Consider the following 17,294-nt stretch of genomic DNA (forward strand, 5'->3'; position numbering starts at 1 on the left):
GAAGGAGTAAACCCCTCTCCTCCAGGAGTGGCCCAGGGGAAAACAGGCTCCCTGAAGGGAAGGAAGCTCAAAAAGGCCCCCTTGCAAATTCAAGGCAAAGGGAACCCCATCAGCATTGCGATCTGTGAGCAATACAAAGGGAAATGTGAGTGTGGAGGGAATGACTCTGGACACATGGGGGGAAGGGCAAGGGAAGCCGGGAGTGGTGGCGCACGCCTATAATCCCAGCACTCAGGAGGCTGAGGCAGGAGGATGCTGTGAGTTCGAGACCAGTCTGGGCTACATAGTGAGTTCCAGGGCAGCCTCAACTACATAGTGAGACCCTGTCTCAAAGTAACAACAACAACAACAACAAAAGGCAAAGGGGCTAGACACAAGGGCAACAAAGCTCTTTCAGTTCCTTTTTTCCTTGGGCTTTTTCTGCTTCTGCTGAATGATCTCAGAGTCCCTCTGTTTGTGAGCAGCAGCAGAAAGCCCATCATGCCATTGCTTTCTCCTAACAGAGTCTCTCTGCCTTTTCACTTTAAAGCAGGAGGGCTCACACTGGTTACTGTGGGCCATGGCTATGGTGGCAGCAGCTCCAGCCTACTTCAGTTGTGTCCCCTCGTTCTGACACACCAGGCCCCAAAATGTACTATATTTTACTCAGTCAGTCCCCAACTGACACTAGGGTTGTGTATTGTAAATAGTACTTAAAGAACCTTTACATAACCAGGCATGGTGATGCATACCTGTAGTCCCAGCATGGTGAAAGGCTGAGGAAGGGAGACAGCAAGTTTGAGCCCAGCCTGAAGAACTTAACGAGACACTCTTAAAAAATAAAAGATGGGAATGTATCTTAGGATGAAAGCCCTGGGTTTAATCCCCGATACCAGAAAAATCAAACACACACACACACACACACACACACACACACACCTTTGCATGTACAAATTTTAAAACTTTTGTTATTTAGAATAAACTTCTGAAAGTAAAATCCATTATGTTCAAGAATGTAAGCATTTAAAATTTTGATGGATATACTAAATTACACTCCAAGATGAGTACTAACAGATTATGAAAGAAAGCCCTCCCTTGGTGTACAATCAATAGACTTGTACATCAAGTGTGCACATGCCTGTGATCTCAGCACTTAGGAGGCTGAGGCAGGAGGATCTCTGCGAGTTCAAGGCCAACCTGGACTACAAAGTGAGTTCAAGGCCAGTTTAAACTACATAGTGACACTGCGTCTTAAAAATAAACAAACAAATAAAATAAACAGCCCTGTAGCCTGAATGAAATACAAAGGGATATGGGCCAGGGATTTAGCTCAGGGTGCTGCTGCCTACCTTGCAAGTGCAAGGTCCCGAGTTTGATCCCCGGTACCAAAAAAAATAAACATAAAGGAACAAAAAAATAGCAGGCCTGCTGCTGCTGCTTGCTGCTCACTGCCTTCTGCTTGCCACACCATGAACATTTTCTCCTTTGTGATGTCCCTCATACCATGTCAGCCAATTATGCTCATAAACTGTGAAATGAGGTAAATCTTTCCTCCTTTAACTTGTGGGTATTGTGCATTTTGTTTCAGCAATGAGAAAAGTACCTAAAACATTATATAAGATAGAACTTACTCAAAGCACTGCATAATCTTTCAGTGAATAATGGGATGCATATAAAATTATAGCCCATGAGATTGCACTGCCTAGTAATATTGCAGTTCTTGATTTGTATAAATACACTCTGTGGTGGTCATATAAGGACAAAATCAAATGATGTATCTCTTACAACTTATCCCATTGTTATGTGAAGTATGAATTACTTTCTTCCAAAGGGACAGGTATACCAAATTCACTGGCTGAATAGGCCATCCTTTCCTCATTTATCTGAAAGTACCTTCTTTATTATATTGTATCTTAAATGTCTACAGCTTCTTGGTTTCTTTCTACACTTTTACTCTGCAGTAATATCTTATGTCAGTACCAAAAACTTGCTTACAACATCTTCTTAGCATACAGTGGTAGCTATGTTCACAAACTTAATTCCTTCCCAAATTCTGGGGAACATGGCCACATATGTGGTCATGAAAAAAGATAGTCATGATGTGTTCATCACCCAATACAGAATTTGCAAACAAAAAATTTTTCCAAACACTTATTTTGAATTCATGCTGTCCCACAAACAAAAGAGTTTATGAATTGAGGTACTGCTGTATTTTAATCTAATAGGAAAAGCCCTGCGTTCCCCATTAATTTATTTTATAAAATTTTCTTGTTAAATGTGATACACTAACTTTTGCTTATATACTGTTCTCTATTCCTCCTGCTAATACAACTAAAAATCCTAGGCATCATATATAAAACAAATACGAGTGCTCCTAAAGATGAGGAGAAAAAAACATAACAGCCAGGGACCATGACAAGAGGAACAACATAGTGATCAGTTTTCAGGGTTTTCTTCTGCCTCATCTATCCCAGACATGAGGCTGAAGAAGTCAGTAAATTGGAAATGCCAAGGCTCATAGATAAAAACAGACTCCCTCTAATCAAAAGACAAGGAAAAAGAGCATCCTCACAAGACAGAAAATGTTTAGACAACTGTGAAATACAACAGGAAGAAACTGTGGCCCCATTCTCACTCATGAGAAAGGGGAGCCCAGACCAACATACTAATAAAGCTGTAACAAGGCAGCTCGACACCTATACCGGGGCAGCTTCGGAGAAGGCCAATAAGAACCCAAAAGTTTCATCTCCCCTGGCCAGAAGTAAGGACCTAAACCTTGCTGTGTCCATGGGAAGCTATAACTCCCATCTTCACTCAACGGTAATAAGAGCCCTCATTTCACATGTCACAGAGACCAATGGGAAACCCTGAACCCTCTCTACCCAGCAATAGCCAGGCAATGCTCCTCTTCCCCCTGCCAGTTATCAGTGAATGACAGCTAAAAACAGAAGGTTTAAGTAAGTTTCAAGTCACATAATACAAAATTGCCCAGGTTTTTCTAAAAAAAAAATCACATCTGAAGAATTAAAATCCCACGGCCAGGGATTTAGCTCAGTGGTTCCACTGCCTGCCTTGCAAGCACAGGTTCTGATTTAATCCCTGGTACCAAAAAAAAAAAAAAAAAAAAAAAAAAAAAAAAAAAAAAAGAATTAAAATCCCAAATTGAATGAAAAATGTTAATCAACATATACCAAAACTGATGTGACTTAGCTAACAAAGGTTTTTAAAGTAGCCATGGTAAACATACAACTAAAAACATATTTGAGGCAAATGAAAAAATAACCTACACAAAGAAATAGGAAATACAAAAAAAGATTCAAATGGAAATTTTAGAACTGAAAAAAAAAATTCATGGTAGTCTCAACAACACAATGCAGTATACAAAAGAAAAAAATCAGTGAAAGGAAGACCGAACACTAAAAATTACCCAGTCTGGGCTGGGCTACAGATGGCACGTGCCTATAGTCCCAGCAATTGCGAGGCTGAAGCAAGAGGATCACTGCAAGTTTTGAGGCCAATCTGGGCTAAATAGTGAGTTCAAAGCCAGCCTGAACTACATAGAGAGGCTTGAAAACACTGAGACAGAGACAGAATGAATGACCAAATCGGAACTGAGAGAAAACAGACTGAGGAGGGGAATACATACACAGAAAATTAACAGAGCCTCTGGGAACCACGGGAACTATAACAAAAAGATCTAACATTTCTATCATGGGAGTCCTATAAGAGATGAGAAAGAAGGCAGGGCTGAAAAGTAATACGTAAAAATTCCCAATTTTGTTAAGATATACAAATGCTGGGCTGGAGATTTAGCTCAGCGGTTCGGTGGCCTGCCTTGCAAGCACAAGAACCCGAGTTCAATCCTGGTACCAAAAAAAAAAAAAAAAAAAGAGAGAGAGAGAGAGATAAATGTAGATTCAGTTGTGAAAAACCCAAAGAAACCCATTATAACACATCATAATTATACTTCTGAAAACTAAATCTAAAATATCTATGGGTTTTTTAAAACTTTTTTTTTTTTTTGGTACCAGAGATCAAACTCAGGTCCTTGCGCTTGCAAGACAGGTAGGGGCACGACTGAGCTAAATCCCCGGCCCTTAAAACATTTTTTAAACTCAGAAAAAACTTGAAGGTAGCTACAGAAAATGACACCTTAGTTTCAGAGGAAAAACAATTCAAATAACATCCAATCTTTATTAGAAATCACAGAGGGTAATGCTCTGAAATATTTCAAAATAGTTCCCTTTCCCTCACTATAATCATGGGTAAATCTTTCCCTTCCCCAGTACTAATTCTCTATCTTCTAATACACACATTGAGAGTGTGGTAGAGTTCCTGAGGTAAAACTTACCAAAATGTGGGTATGCTCCCTTAAGAGTGGGCCAGTGGAGTTCACAACTTCCAGACCTGTTGGCTGAGCTCCCATAAATTTGTCAATTCCAGTTGTAGTTTTTCTATTCATTCCCATGGGGCTCCTCTACTCTGGAAGAATTTAAGCTTCTGTATCGGGCTTTCTCTCCAGTTTTGAGGGCAGCAGTATTCCCTGCAAGCTTTAAGAACTCTCAGAATTTGTTTTCCAAATTTGTTCAGCTGTTTATTTCTTATGACAGAATGAAGACTTCAAAACTCCTTTTTACTTCACCTTTCAATTTATTTTAAATATAGATCTGCTAATTGTAAATGAAGCACCTTAAAAAATAAAAGTAAAGAAATCATGTAGACAAGAAGGAAGTGGTATGACATTTTTTTTTAGTTCCGAAAGAAAAGAGCTCCCAACCCAGAATTCTATACCCATTGAAGATATTCAAGAATGAGAAAGAAATTAAGACATTCTCAGACAAGGAAAATTAAAAATTTGTCAACAGCAGATCTAAATCAGAATAACAGCTAAAGAAAGTTCTCTAAACAGGAAGGAAAGTATAAAAGAAGAAATTTTAGATTTGGAAAAAACACAGTAAGCAAAAATATAGGTATGATCAATTTTCCCCAATAGGCTTTTTTCTTTACAATTATTCTTGAAACAAGTGCCAAAATAATAGATCAAATCTTGAACCATAAAACAAATGTCAATAGATATAAAAGAATGGAAAAGATGTACTAGATCACATCATCCCACCACAATGAAATTCAACTAAAAATCCATAACAGAAAGATAACCACACACTTGGAATCTAAACACACTAAATCAATGAATGATAGAGGAAGTCTCAAAGAGAATTTTAAAATATACTGAACTAAATGCAAATGAAAACACAACATAGAAAATTTTGAAGGACACAACTCAGATGGAAATTTATAGCCCTAAAATGCTTACCGTGGACCCTCAAGTTACAAGTAGCCACACAAACAACTTGGGTTACAACTGGAATTTTAGTTATAACTGGCCACTCATATGGTTGTAAACTAAGACTTGCAGTGCCAGAAAAGTGTATGTAAAGCAACAGTCTGAGCCCAGGTGTACATGTTTGTGGACATGATTTTGGTCAGTGCTTTATATAACTGCTATGACTACTGCTATCAAAATGGCCCCAAAAAAGTAGAAAAAAGCTAAGGAAGGAAGAGAAGGTAAAGAAAGCAATTACAATTGAAAAGTAGGAAATTGTGGAGAATATGAGAGTAGCATTTGTGTGACTGATCTTGCTAATATGTATAGCATGTCAAAATCCACCATCTCAACAATCTTACAGAGGGAAGATTTGTAAAAGGAATCTAGTGTTGCTAAAAGTGTTGCTCAACCTAGTAAGTCATGACCAACAGTGTTAGATGAGGTAGAAAAGCTATTACTAGTGTAGATAAATGAAAGGCATATGGAAGGTTATAACCTGAGTCTATAATTTGTGAAAAACAGGGCTATAAATGCAGATCTCTCAATGCATAATCCATCAACGACTGATAATGGTGAAACATTTCGTGATAGTAAGGGGTGGTTTCACAACTTTAAAGTGCAACTCCAGTACACAGTGTAAGTTAGGAATGCTGAAGCAGCCAGTGCTGATAAATGGGCTGCTGAAAATTACATACACCAATTTGAACTGAGGAGACAGAGAAATGACTTTTGATCTTAAGTTTTCAACTGTCACAAAACGCCTTTTCCAGAAGAAAATGCCCAAGAGAACATATTATTACCTAGGAAGAGAAGAAAATACCAGGCCATAAGCCTATGAAGGACAGGTTGAACTTACTGCTATGTGCCGATGCAAGTGGTGACCTGAAGATAAAGTCTCTCTTGGTTTATCACTATGAGACCCCCTAGAGTCTTCAGACAACATAAAATCATGAAGAAAAGGCTAGGGGTCAAGTGGAGATCTAAAGCAAAAGCTTGAGTAACAAGAGTATTTTTTTTCTTAATCAAGGACGCTTTCTGTCCTGTTAAGAAATATCTGGAAGACAAAGGTTTACCACTCAAAGCTCATCATGGACAATGTTCCTGCTCAACCACAAAATTTGGAAGAACTGGCTGAAGAGGGTCAGGGACTTATCTCAGGGGCACCATACCTGCCTCACAAGTACAAGGTCCTGAGTTTGATCCCTGATATCTTAAAAAAAAAAAAAAAAAAAAAAAAAAAAGAATTGGTTGAGGAATTCCCATGGCTCTCAGTTGAGTTCCTCCCACCTAATACAACTCCTCTACTGCAGCCTATGGACCAGCAAGTTATAGCTAATTTTAAGAAGGTATACTTGAAAGAACTGTTCCTGAAGTGCTTCCAGATGGTCCTGACTTAACACTTAAAGAATTCTGGAAGGAATATTACAATATCCTTTCCTGTGTGGGGTTTACTAGAAATCCTGGGCCAATGTCTCTCTGAGGACACAGATCTGCATGGCTTAAAATTATATAGAAGAGGGACATTGAAGGCTGTGTATAGGAGCCTAAACCTTCAGGTAACCCTGTGGTTGATGACACTGTCACTACAGCAGAGTCCATAGGCTTGCAGATAGACGGTGGTGATGTTGAGGAACTGGCGGAAGAACACTGAGAGAATTGACTACAGAGGAACTTCAGCAACTTCTGGCTGAGCAACAGAGAATGGCAGCTGAGGAGTTTTCTGAAGAGGGGGAAAGTATCAACAATCAGTGCAGCAAAGTTCTTTTTCTGAATTAAAGGAAACCCTGAAAAAATGGACAAAGCTACAAACACTTGTAGAGAAGACCCACCCAGACAGAAAAAAAAAAACCAATCACTGCATTTATTTGCTTAATGACAATGTCATGTCATACCACAGAACACTGTTAAAGAAAAAAATAGAAACAGACAACCTTAGTCCAGTTTTTAGTTCTGAAGGGATTTACCTAATGAGCCAGAAGCAGGTCCTAGTGGACTACAAATCTTCCCAAGGATTAAAAGGACAACAGAGAGCCAGATTCCTGATGTTCTTATGGAAGGGGACCCTCATTCCAAATAATAACCACCTTTCTTCTCATCTTCCCTTTCTGCAAGCGAAAGATGTCAACTTGAATGGTGAGCACAGTATGAAATTGTTGTTTCTGGTAAACCAGGCACATCTTACAACATTTTGGTGAATACAATGGGAAAATTATTAATGTTTCTGATAAATTCCACACATTATACAATCCTTTTTTATTATGAAAGGGGTGCTTTGGGAAGTTCAGAACAATTACAGGTATTTTGCTGCATGTGGTGGTGCATGCCTATAATCCCAGCACTCGGGAGGCTGAGGCAGGAGGATCACTGTGAGTTCGAGACCAGCCTGGACTACATAGTGAGTTCCAGGTCAGTCTCAACTACACAGTGAGACCTTGTTTCAAAAAAACCAAAAAACCAACAAACAATTACAGGTATTTCCATTATTACTTAAGGGAAAAATGGTCTTGACTTGCAACCAACTGTTACAACCTGCCCTCACAAATTGAGTTTGTAAGTCAAGGGCCCACTGTATATGATAAAAACCTTGGATTGCGAGTCATTTATTCTGCAAATGTTCCGCAAGATAAACATTTCTAGTTAAACTAAATAAAGGAGCAATGTCTTGCAATAAGAGTAGTATGTGACACAGAATGTCACATGCTCACAACTGGACCAGTGCCAGCCCTGCTCGCTGTGATTGTGAGTGATTGTCTCCCAACAGCAAGAGGTTATGGAGATCTTATCTGCAGAAGAAGAGGGAAAAAAGGCAGAGGAGTCCCCCACTTCAAATGAGATCAGGGAGATGTGTAAAATGAGCAATGAATCTATTTAGTGACAAGGAAATGTCACATTTCTGTGGAATCCTCAAAAAAAGGCAAAAACAAGTATTGTTGGATAGATTCCTTGTTAAAATTCCATAAAAACAGAAAGATTTCACTGAGCCAGTAGATAGCAGTGATTCCATCAATGAATTTCTCTAGTTCTGTGAGGAATGCTGTTGGTATTTTGATTGGGATTGCTTGGAATCTATGCATCACTTTTGGGAGTACAATCTTGACCATTATCAATGTCAATATCCTAGTCATGATACTGTTTTCCAAGATGTGGCCACTGGGGAAAACTAGTTGAAGGCACAGGAGAAGCAAGGTATGCTAAGCACATGCTTATAATACCAGCATATAGTGAGACCCTGAATCAAAACACCAAAAAAAAGGAACTGTTCACCATGCATTTTGATCGTTCCTTGTACATATATACATATATGCACATATGTAGTAGTTCTTAGGCTTGTCACTACATCTTATTATTTACTATTCTATAGCACTGTATGAATTTTTTTTTTTTTTTAGACCAGGTCTCGCTTTGTAGTACAGGGTAGCCTTAAGCTCACTATGTAGCCCAAGCTGGCCTCAAATTCACAGGGATCCTCCTGCCTCAGTTTCCTGAGTGCTGGGATCATGGGCATACAACACCATGCCTGGGCCAACTTTAATATTTAGACAGTTATACTTTAATATAACTTATTTCCTATGCAATACTATGTATTGATATCTTACTCATTAATTTTGTTTTGTTTTGTTTTCAGAGATAAAAACTATGTGGCCCAAGACAGCCTGGAAGTTGCTACATGGCCCAGCCTGGCCTCAAACTTCTGATTCTCTTGCCTCAGCTTCCCCTGTACTGGGATTATAGACATGTGCTACCCATGCTCAGTTCTACATAAAATCTTATGAAATGCTCAATAGCTGTCATCAAACAGCTAAAAAGATCCAAACCACACAAAAGCTTAAGAAATCTTGATCTGGAGAATTTCCAAAATGAATGTAGATATCTCCATCTTATCTGTGATTTTCCCTGGAATTAATTCTATTCTGATTTAACTTTTGATTAAAGCAAGAATAGAACAAATGTCTTTATAAAACATTAATTCATAAAATCACATTTTCCTTTAGTTTATTAATCCTATGATTTTGTGTTTTGTTTGTTCTCCTGATGATCCTCCTATTTCAGCCTCCCAAGTGCTGGGATCACAGGCATGTGCCACCATGCCTCCCTTCAATAACATGATTTATATACGCTTTCTCAGGTTGAATCATTTTGATTTCCCAGAATCACAGTAGGATGAATAGTGTAACAATGCATGTCCGCCCAGAACTTCAAAATGTAACTCTCCTTGGAAATAAGATCTCTGAAGATGTGATTAGTTCAGCTTGAAGTCAAGCTCAATTAGGATGGACTCTATCACCAAAGGCTAGTGCTTTTATAAGAGAAAGAACAGGGAGATCTGGATCCAGAGTTATACACACAATAATAATGACAACAAAATGAAGCAATAATGAGAAAGTAGAAGACAGAAAGTTTACTCCTTCAGAGCCTTCAGATAGAAACAGCCCTTCCAACATCTTCATTGCAGATTGTCAATATCTGGGAATTGCAAGAGGATAAATCATGTTTTTGGGGTTTTGTTTCTTTTTTTTGAGACGGTCTCGCTATGTAGTTGAGACTGACCTGGAACTCACTATGTAGCCAGGCTGGTCTCGAACTCCCAGCGATCCTCCTGCCTCAGCCTCCCAAAAGCTGGGATTACAGGTGTGCACCACCATGCCCGGCTAAATCATGTTGTTTTAATCCGTCCAATTTGCACTAATCTGTTGCAGCAGCTCTGGAAAACTGATACAATAAGGTATGGGGTTGGGGATGTAGCAGTGGGCGAAGCCTTGGGTTCTATCCCCAGCACCACAAAACAAAAGTAATAATGAAGTATGGCTCTTTTAATATACTTCTGACTTTGATTTGTTAAAATCAGGTCCAATACTCTTAAGTGAAATAAATCAGACACATATGTTTCAATACCACATTGTTTCTCTGGTGTGAGAAACTGAATGCGGAACCAAGGACTGAGATGTACAATGGATGTTGGGACAGAGGAAAAAAATGTTCAAATGGGAAGGGGAACAAGGAAGGAGGGAGGAAGAAAGGAAGGGAGAAAACAGAAGGAAAAAAATGGAAACAAAGCTTTTGTACACAGGGAGGGGAGGAGGCTTGAGGGAGGAATGGGAGAAAATAAAATCTATTTTAAAAAATGATGTCACACATGGAAATGTAAAAAAAAAAAAAAATCTGAAAGATTTATGCACACACTGGCATTGGTTTCCTGGCTTTGAGTATGGAGCTATCACTCTTCACTTTGCCTGGTGTTCTCCAGACCAGAGGACTTTTGGTTTATATTCTCTGGGGAGTAAATCTTTTGGCAGTGTTGGGGGGAGGAAGGGAAATCTTTTTTCATTTTACAAAACAAACTTTGCTGGGGATTTAGCTCAGTGGCACAGCACCTGCCCGGAAAGTGCAAAGTCCTGAGTTTGATCCCTGGTATCAAGAGGAAAAAAAACAAAACTGAAACTCTGCACCCATTAAAAAATTAACTCCCCATTCTCCCTTCTCTTGGCCTTTGGAAACCACTGTTCTACTGTCTTTTATGAGTTTCATAGTTTTCAGGTCTAACATTTTGGCCTTTCATGCATTTTGAACCAATTTTTGTATATCATAAGGTAAGGTCCAAGGGCCAGGGATTTAGCTCAGTGGTACTGTGTCTGCCTTGCAAGCACACGGTCCGGAGTTCGATATCCAGTACCAACAACAACAAAAAAACCAAACCACACACACACTAAACAAATGAGATAAGGTCTGTCTTCTTTCTTTCACAAGTAGATATCTAGTTTTCCTGACCATTTGCTGTAGTGTTCTGTTCTCATTGAATGACCTTGGCACCCAAGTTGAGAAGCATTCGGCCATATCTGAGGATTTTTTTTTTCTTGGTTCTGTTCTATTCCATTGGTCTCCACATTCTGTGTTTATGCCAACATCACACTCTACGATTTTAGCTTTGTGATGTGTTATTTTAGTGATGGCATTTCAGTCCACCCCCTCCCTGTCTCTTACTTTCTTTTGTTTTTGTTTTGTGAACCCAGGGATCAAACGCAGGGCTTCACAAATGCTAAGGTGAGTTACATCTCCAGCCCTTTCAATACTTTCTTTATCCAGTATTAAAACTGCTGTTTTAAACAGAATTATAAACACTTGTGTATGAGCTGGGGATTTGGCTCAGTGGTTCCACTGCTTGCCTCTCAAGCAAAAGGGCCCGAGTTCAAAAGGAGCCAAACACTACTGTACTCAATGCTCAGCCTGGAGAATTACAAAAACTGTTAGAGTTATGAAAGATACCAAAGTTAGGTGGGCAACAGATACGAAGAAAATATTGACGAGGATATATATGTCAAGCATTATTCAAACAGATGTTATTTAAGCTCATACTAGTCCAATTACTTAGATACAGGATGACCAAAAATTGCATATTTTTTCATTAACTTTTATAGGACAACAGGAAATACACAATGGCAATTTAATCAAGTTTATTTAATATAAGAATCGACTGGGCCGGGGATTTAGCTCAGTGGCACGGCACCTGCCTTGCAAGTGCAAGGTCCTGAGTCTGATCCCTGGCAATACTTGGTAAAGTCACTATGTATACAAGTGTGCTGCCAGAGTGATGTTCAGGTAAACTGTTAAGTGGTGAAAGAGACAGAAATACAAATGCTGAAATGAGGCAGGAAGACAAGTAGCAATTAAGAAAAGAAAGCACAGTGGGTATGGTGATAGACACCTGTAATCCCAGCACTCAGGAGGCTGAGGCAGGAGGATTGTTGGGAGTTCAAGGCCAGCCTGGGCTATACAGTGAGTTCAGGGCCAGCCTGAACTACAAAGGGAGACCCTGACTCAAAAACAAAAACAAAACCAACCAAAAAATCGAAAAGAAGGCAAGGAGGTAAACACACAGGTATCAAAGAAGCAGAAGCATATTAAACAAGAAAAAGAAAATAAGGAGTAACGAGGGACAGTCCATGACACAAGCAGAGTGACTTTTAAGCCAAGTTTCAAGGAGAGGTTCATAAAAACAATACAGTTACAGAATATAAAAAACTCAGAGAAAGATTCCAGTAAGACCCTTAAAACTTACTTAGGGGCTAGGGATTTAGAACAGTGGTTCCAGTGTCTGCCTCACAAGCGCAAGGTCCCGAGTTCAATACCCAAGACCAAAAAAAAAAAAAAAAAAAAAAAAAGTTATTTAAAGATCTGGGAATGTAGTTCAGCAGTAAAGTGTCTCCTTAGGCATATAAAGCTCTGGGTTCAATCATGAGGTGGGAGGTATATTCCAAAAGCTGAAACAAAGAACTATGAGGAATGAGTATGAGAAGTTATTATATAAAAGATTTTGGGAAACCAGCATTTTCCCAGGTCCTTTTTCAGCACCTTTTGTACCCACTTTCTCATCATGTAATGGTATTGTCCTCCAGGCTGCCCTGAGTGCTATTTTACTTTCTTCATCTACTGAAAAACATCCTACTCTCCTCCTCAAAAGAAATCCATTAGGGCACATCCTAGGAGTTAATGACTCAATTCACATAAGTCACAAAGGAAAAAGTCCTACAACTTAGTAATTAAGAATGCTAGCCAGGAATGGTGGTGAGTGCCTATAATCCCAGCACTTGGGAGGCTGAAGCAGAAGGATCAACACAACTTAGAGGCCAGCCTGAACTGAATAGAGACCCTGTCTCAAAAATAAATAAATAAATAAATAAGGCTGAGTGTCAGCAAACTATGTCCCTACTTCCTACTAGCTATGTAACTTTTAAAAAGTTACTTATTCAATCTGTGCTTTAGTTTTCTTATCTGTGAAAAAGGATAACAGTACTGATCTAAGACTGATGTAAAGATTATATGAGATAAAATATACAACGATTAAGTTAGAAAAGCTGCCACATCATCAATAAATGTTAGCAATTATTATTATAGTTACTATAATGATACAGAAATATAATTATAATTCCTGATGCCAATGGCCTAACCCGTGTTCTTTCAAAGGTATCTTCCTTTCAATGAAAAACCTCCAATGCTGGTCTTACAGTCACTCATATCCCCCCCCCCCACCAGGGATTGAATTTGGGACCTTGTGCTTGCAAGGCAGGAGGCGGAATCACTGAACTAATTCCCCAGCCCTTACATTCACTCATTTATTCGTTTGTTTTTGTTTCGTTTTGGTGTTTTGAGACAGGGTCTCACTATGTAGTTGAGACTGACCTGGAATTCACTATGCAGCTCAGGCTGGTCTCGAACTCACAGTGATCCTCCTGCCTCAGCCTCCCAAATGCTGGGATTACAGGGCTACACCACCATGCCCAGATCACTCATTTATTCAACTAACATTAACTGAACCCATTCCTATGCACCAGCATGCCATGATGAATAAGGAAAACAAGTGTTCCCACGGAGCTTATGTTCTAATTATATGGTCAAAGCCATAACCTTATTTTGCCTCATAAACTACAGTAAAAATATAAAGGGAAAATACACAGGAAAAAATAATGAAGGAGAAATATTTAGAGAATTTACCTGAAAAGTGGGACATAATTTCTACTACAGAGACTAACCAATAAAAATAAGAAAGTATAAAGCCAGGTGTGGTGGCGCACACCTGTAATCCCAGCACTTGGGAGGCTGACGCAGGAGGATCGCTGTGAGTTTGAGACCAGCCTGGGCTACATAATGAGTTCCAGGTCAGTCTCAACTATATAGTGACTAGACCCTGTCTCAAAAAACAAAGTATATTCTGTTATACAGATAAATTACTAAATGTTTAACCAATGTGTCTATTCCTTTTTCTGGTGTTGTTTACTTATGTGTAAATCAGAACAACTGCCTTCTTCCCAACTTGAATATTCACTAACATCTACTTACTGAAGTCATCCAGCACATGAGGCAGCTTTCTTAAAAACAGATGCATGATGGGCCAGGGATTTAGCTCAGTGGTTCTGCTGCCTACCTTGGAAGTGGAGGGACTCAAGTTCGATTCCCCGTACCAGGGGAAAACAAGAAACAAAAAACAGATGGATGAAGGGCCGGGGATTTAGCTCAGTGGTGCCGCCACCTGCTTCACAAGCTCAAGGACCCAAATTTGATACCTGGTATCAAAAAAAAATAAAAAAGTACAAGCAAGGCCTGTAATTGGGCATGTTCACTGAATTCAGGCTCTACATTTTCAAAAGAGTTCAAATGTGCTCATTGTTATGTCTAAATGAAATCAGCTATAAAAACACAGAAACACTAGATAGTGCTGACAAAAATAATACTCTTGTACTTCTTCATGGGATTATAATACTAGGGAATTAGCATTTTAAATATATCTTTTAAAGTTTAGAGAGAAAAATGGACCCCAGAAACAGTTTCCACAATGGAGGACTCAAATTTCACCAACTTAATAGTTTTAAAATTTAAAAACTCCAAGATATTATGACCTGAGTAAACCAAAAATAGTTTAGTTTTCCTGTGAATGTTGCAACTGAGTTTTTGAAGATAAACCACTTTTGGCATGTGGAAATTCCTACTGTTACTGCTTTGGAAGAAAGTCGCCCATAAGAGAACCAACCACAAAATACTTCAACAAAACATCTATAAAGCAACAAATCAATGTCTCATCTCTTAGTGGACTTTTCAAATGGGAGGAGAACTAGAAGGCCAAAAACTACTCTGAGATTACTGTTTCCAAATAACAACTAAAGTTCCAAGAATGCAGAACTATCCTCTTAGTTCTAAGAAAACACAGAAGATTCCTGTTGGTGCCACAAATCCACTGCATAAAAAGTATACAGATTGAGGTTCCTTTTTAAAAATGTCAATTATACTTCTACTGCTGAAATAATAAAATGTTTTGTTTTGGTTATTTTGTTTTTTGGGTTTTTGGGGGTTTTTTTCTTTGTTTTTTTTGAGACAGGGTCTCACTATGTAGTGGAGACTGACCTGGAACTCACTATGCAGCCCAGGCTGGTCTCAAACTCACAGCAATCCTCCTGCCTCAGCCTCAGTGCTAGGATTACAGGCGTGCGCCACCACACCCGGCTTAAAATGTTTAATTCTTAAAAAAATGTTTAATTCTCAAGGGTCTTTGCAGTACAATAGAATTTATAAAAAGTATCTTGACAACTTAACTTTTTATTTTTGTTTTTTGAGACAGGGTCTTGCTATGCATTTCAAGGCTGGCCTTGAATTCACTATGTAGCCCAGGCTGGCCTCAGCCTCCTAAGCGCTGAAATTACAGGCATGCACCACCTCACCCAGGTGACAATTTCATACTGCCTGAATTTCTATTTTCTTATAACTGAAAAAGGTATATGAACATAATAGGTAAGAATTTTGAGAGCTGGGTATGGTGGGCATATACTTGTAATCCTAGCTATGTGGAGGTTAACACAGGAGGATTGCAGATTCAAGGCCAACCAGGACAACATAATGAGACCCTGCTCAAAATAAAAAATTGGGCCAGGGATGTAGCTCAGTGGCACGGCGCCTGCCTGGCAAGTGTAAGGTCCTGAGTTCAATTCCTGACACCAAATAGGAACTGGGAATGTAGCTCAGTGGTTGATCGCTTGCCTAGCATGCTGGAGATCCTGGGTTCAACCCACAGTTAGAATTTTGTTAACTGATGATTAAAACTATAACTTATATCAATGAAAATTATATAAAAGAAAACTTTTGTCTAAATGTCAGCCTTACAAGCCCAGTATTCCTTCCTTTGCCCTCTGCTACATTCTCCATCAGCAATAAAATGTACTTAATAGCACACACAGTGGCTGGGTATGGTGGGGCCCACCTGCAATACCAGCACTCAAGAGGCTGAGGCAGGAGGATCACTGTGAGTTCCAGACCAGCCTGGGCTTCACAGTGAGTTCCAGAGCAGTCGAAACTACATAGTGAGACCCTATCTCAAAAAACAAAACAAAACAAAAAAGTACACACAGTGACTTCCCTGCTAATGACAATAACAGACTCAAAGGAGGAAAAAACAATACTACAAACTAATTCACATCTCAGGGTTGAACATTAAATTATAAATCAAATCAAACTCAATCATTCGCCAACTAATCCCTTGGTCAATGTACTGCAAACTGCAAATCCAATTTAAAGCGTTTCTTGATAGTGTTAATACTCCACTGACAAGAAAACTACACACCACTAGTAAGTAGTATTAATGAAAAATAATAAAGTATGAAAAATTACTAATTCATACAGAAAAAAGGTCATTATCACATTAGAGTATCACTTCAACACAACTCAGAGACAACAAATCTGTTTCTTCTAATCCAGCACCACATTGAAATATAATAAAATATGCAGAGGAACCAGGTCCCTGAAGAGACTGAAGAACCAATAGCAAAGAGGCCCTACATCAGAGTAAGTACAATTAACATGACTAAGCATTGCTATTAACTCCAACTAAAGATTAACTTCATTTGACGCCTAGAGGGAAAAGTGAAATCCCTTGTTTGAAATCTTCCGCAGAGAAACTTAACCAGTTCAAAATAAAAGTAGAAAAATCTCAAAGAAACAAGTCCAAAGAAAAAAGATTTGACAATGAGCACAGAATTTAAAAACAACTTACTTTTCACTGAGCACAGTACATTTCCACTCTCTGTCTCTCCATTTGTGGGTCTCATTTCCCAAAATGCAACAGGCTACGAAAAAAGCACATGAGTCTATGTTCTCTTCCTTTTGATAAAAAAGGGCAAAGTAAAAAAATGAAGGAAAAAAATAATTTTCTGATGTAATTATCATGTAGTGAACACGCAATCAATAACTTCAAAGAAATGGAGGAATTATTCAGCATCAAAAAAGCAATCTAGAAATTTCAGAAGCAAGCAGCCAAAGACGACGACGAAAAATCAGCCTTTTTATTGACAAGGATTCTGCATCCCCAAAATGCTATTTTCTGCACAGAGTTTAAAGTGATATTGATCAGCCAATGAAAACACAGTCAAGAGATTGTCATTCTGGTGACTGTTGTTTAAAAAAACAAGACAAAGTAACCCCACCCACACAGCTGGAAAAAAACTTCTGCCAT

General features: G+C 38.9%; 1 protein-coding gene across 2 annotated transcripts in view; it reads right to left on the minus strand.

Annotated features, from left to right (window-relative positions):
* The window catches only part of Arnt (aryl hydrocarbon receptor nuclear translocator), a 60,347-nt gene extending 43,450 nt beyond the window's left edge, over positions 1 to 16,897 (minus strand). Inside the window, exon 1 of one of the 2 annotated variants that reach the window (XM_010616425.3) lies at positions 16,836 to 16,897. In XM_010616425.3, the coding sequence (XP_010614727.1) occupies positions 16,836 to 16,890 (55 nt within the window). In that variant the 5' untranslated portion in view covers positions 16,891 to 16,897. Of the gene's footprint in view, positions 1 to 4,330; positions 4,608 to 16,835 lie in introns of those variants that run through there. The other variant, XM_010616429.3, reaches the window with a different exon arrangement.
* Positions 16,898 to 17,294: the final 397 nt, after the last annotated feature.

Source organism: Fukomys damarensis, unplaced genomic scaffold (assembly GCF_012274545.1).
Source record: "Fukomys damarensis isolate Sample0158 unplaced genomic scaffold, DMR_v1.0_HiC HiC_scaffold_33, whole genome shotgun sequence".
NCBI lineage: Eukaryota > Metazoa > Chordata > Mammalia > Rodentia > Bathyergidae > Fukomys > Fukomys damarensis.